This window comes from Penaeus monodon, chromosome 32 (assembly GCF_015228065.2).
Source record: "Penaeus monodon isolate SGIC_2016 chromosome 32, NSTDA_Pmon_1, whole genome shotgun sequence".
NCBI classification, from domain to species: domain Eukaryota; kingdom Metazoa; phylum Arthropoda; class Malacostraca; order Decapoda; family Penaeidae; genus Penaeus; species Penaeus monodon.
This window is the reverse complement of record NC_051417.1, coordinates 33,932,188-33,932,824: the sequence shown is the minus strand read 5'-3', so window position 1 is coordinate 33,932,824 and position 637 is coordinate 33,932,188. Positions and strand designations below refer to the sequence as shown.

General features: G+C 41.0%; 1 protein-coding gene across 1 annotated transcript in view; it reads left to right on the top strand.

The window, feature by feature from the left end:
- The window catches only part of LOC119593645, a gene marked incomplete at its 3' end in the record, with an annotated part of 10,294 nt that extends 9,657 nt beyond the window's left edge, over window positions 1–637 (top strand). The window contains 1 exon segment of the mRNA XM_037942596.1: window positions 421–637. Within this exon segment, the coding sequence (XP_037798524.1) occupies window positions 421–612 (192 nt within the window).

The following is a 637-nucleotide window of genomic DNA, read 5'->3' as shown; positions in this document are numbered from 1 at the left end:
CCTCACTAAGTTAACTTCATATTAATTGTGTTAATCTGATCTTCCCTTATTGGTTTCTGTTATATATCCTCGCACCAAGTTAATGTTATATTTATTGAGTCATTTTTAATATTTCTTCATCGCTTATTTCTTCATTTAGTTATTCTTGTGTCTATTTGTCCTTCGAATTATCATTATTTATCGTTTGCACTGATATATATGCCAGTATTCTCGAATTGCCCCAATGTCTATATTTATTGCTGATATAATTATATGTCTGTATACATTTACATTTTTTCTTTTTATTTGATTCCCTCTTGACTTTCATTCTGATTATTGCCTCTGTGGATTATCCTTATATATCTATTCTTGTATTACCTATCGTGTTATCCCTGCGTCTCATCTTTAGCGATGTCTCATTCTCCTTCTCCTTCCACTCAGGTGTCCGTCCTCCTCGCAGCGTTGGCAACGGTGCTGGGCCTATTGCACTGTGCAAGGGCCCTCCCCCACCCCTTCCCGCACGCTGACCCTGAACCACGCCGCTCTAGCAAGCCTCTATTTGACCCCAAGTTCAGCTATGGTTACCGTTCCAAGCCCTATTACGGCGACTACGTGCGTACCTACCGATGGTGACGTGGTTATGGGGTGGTGAAGTGTG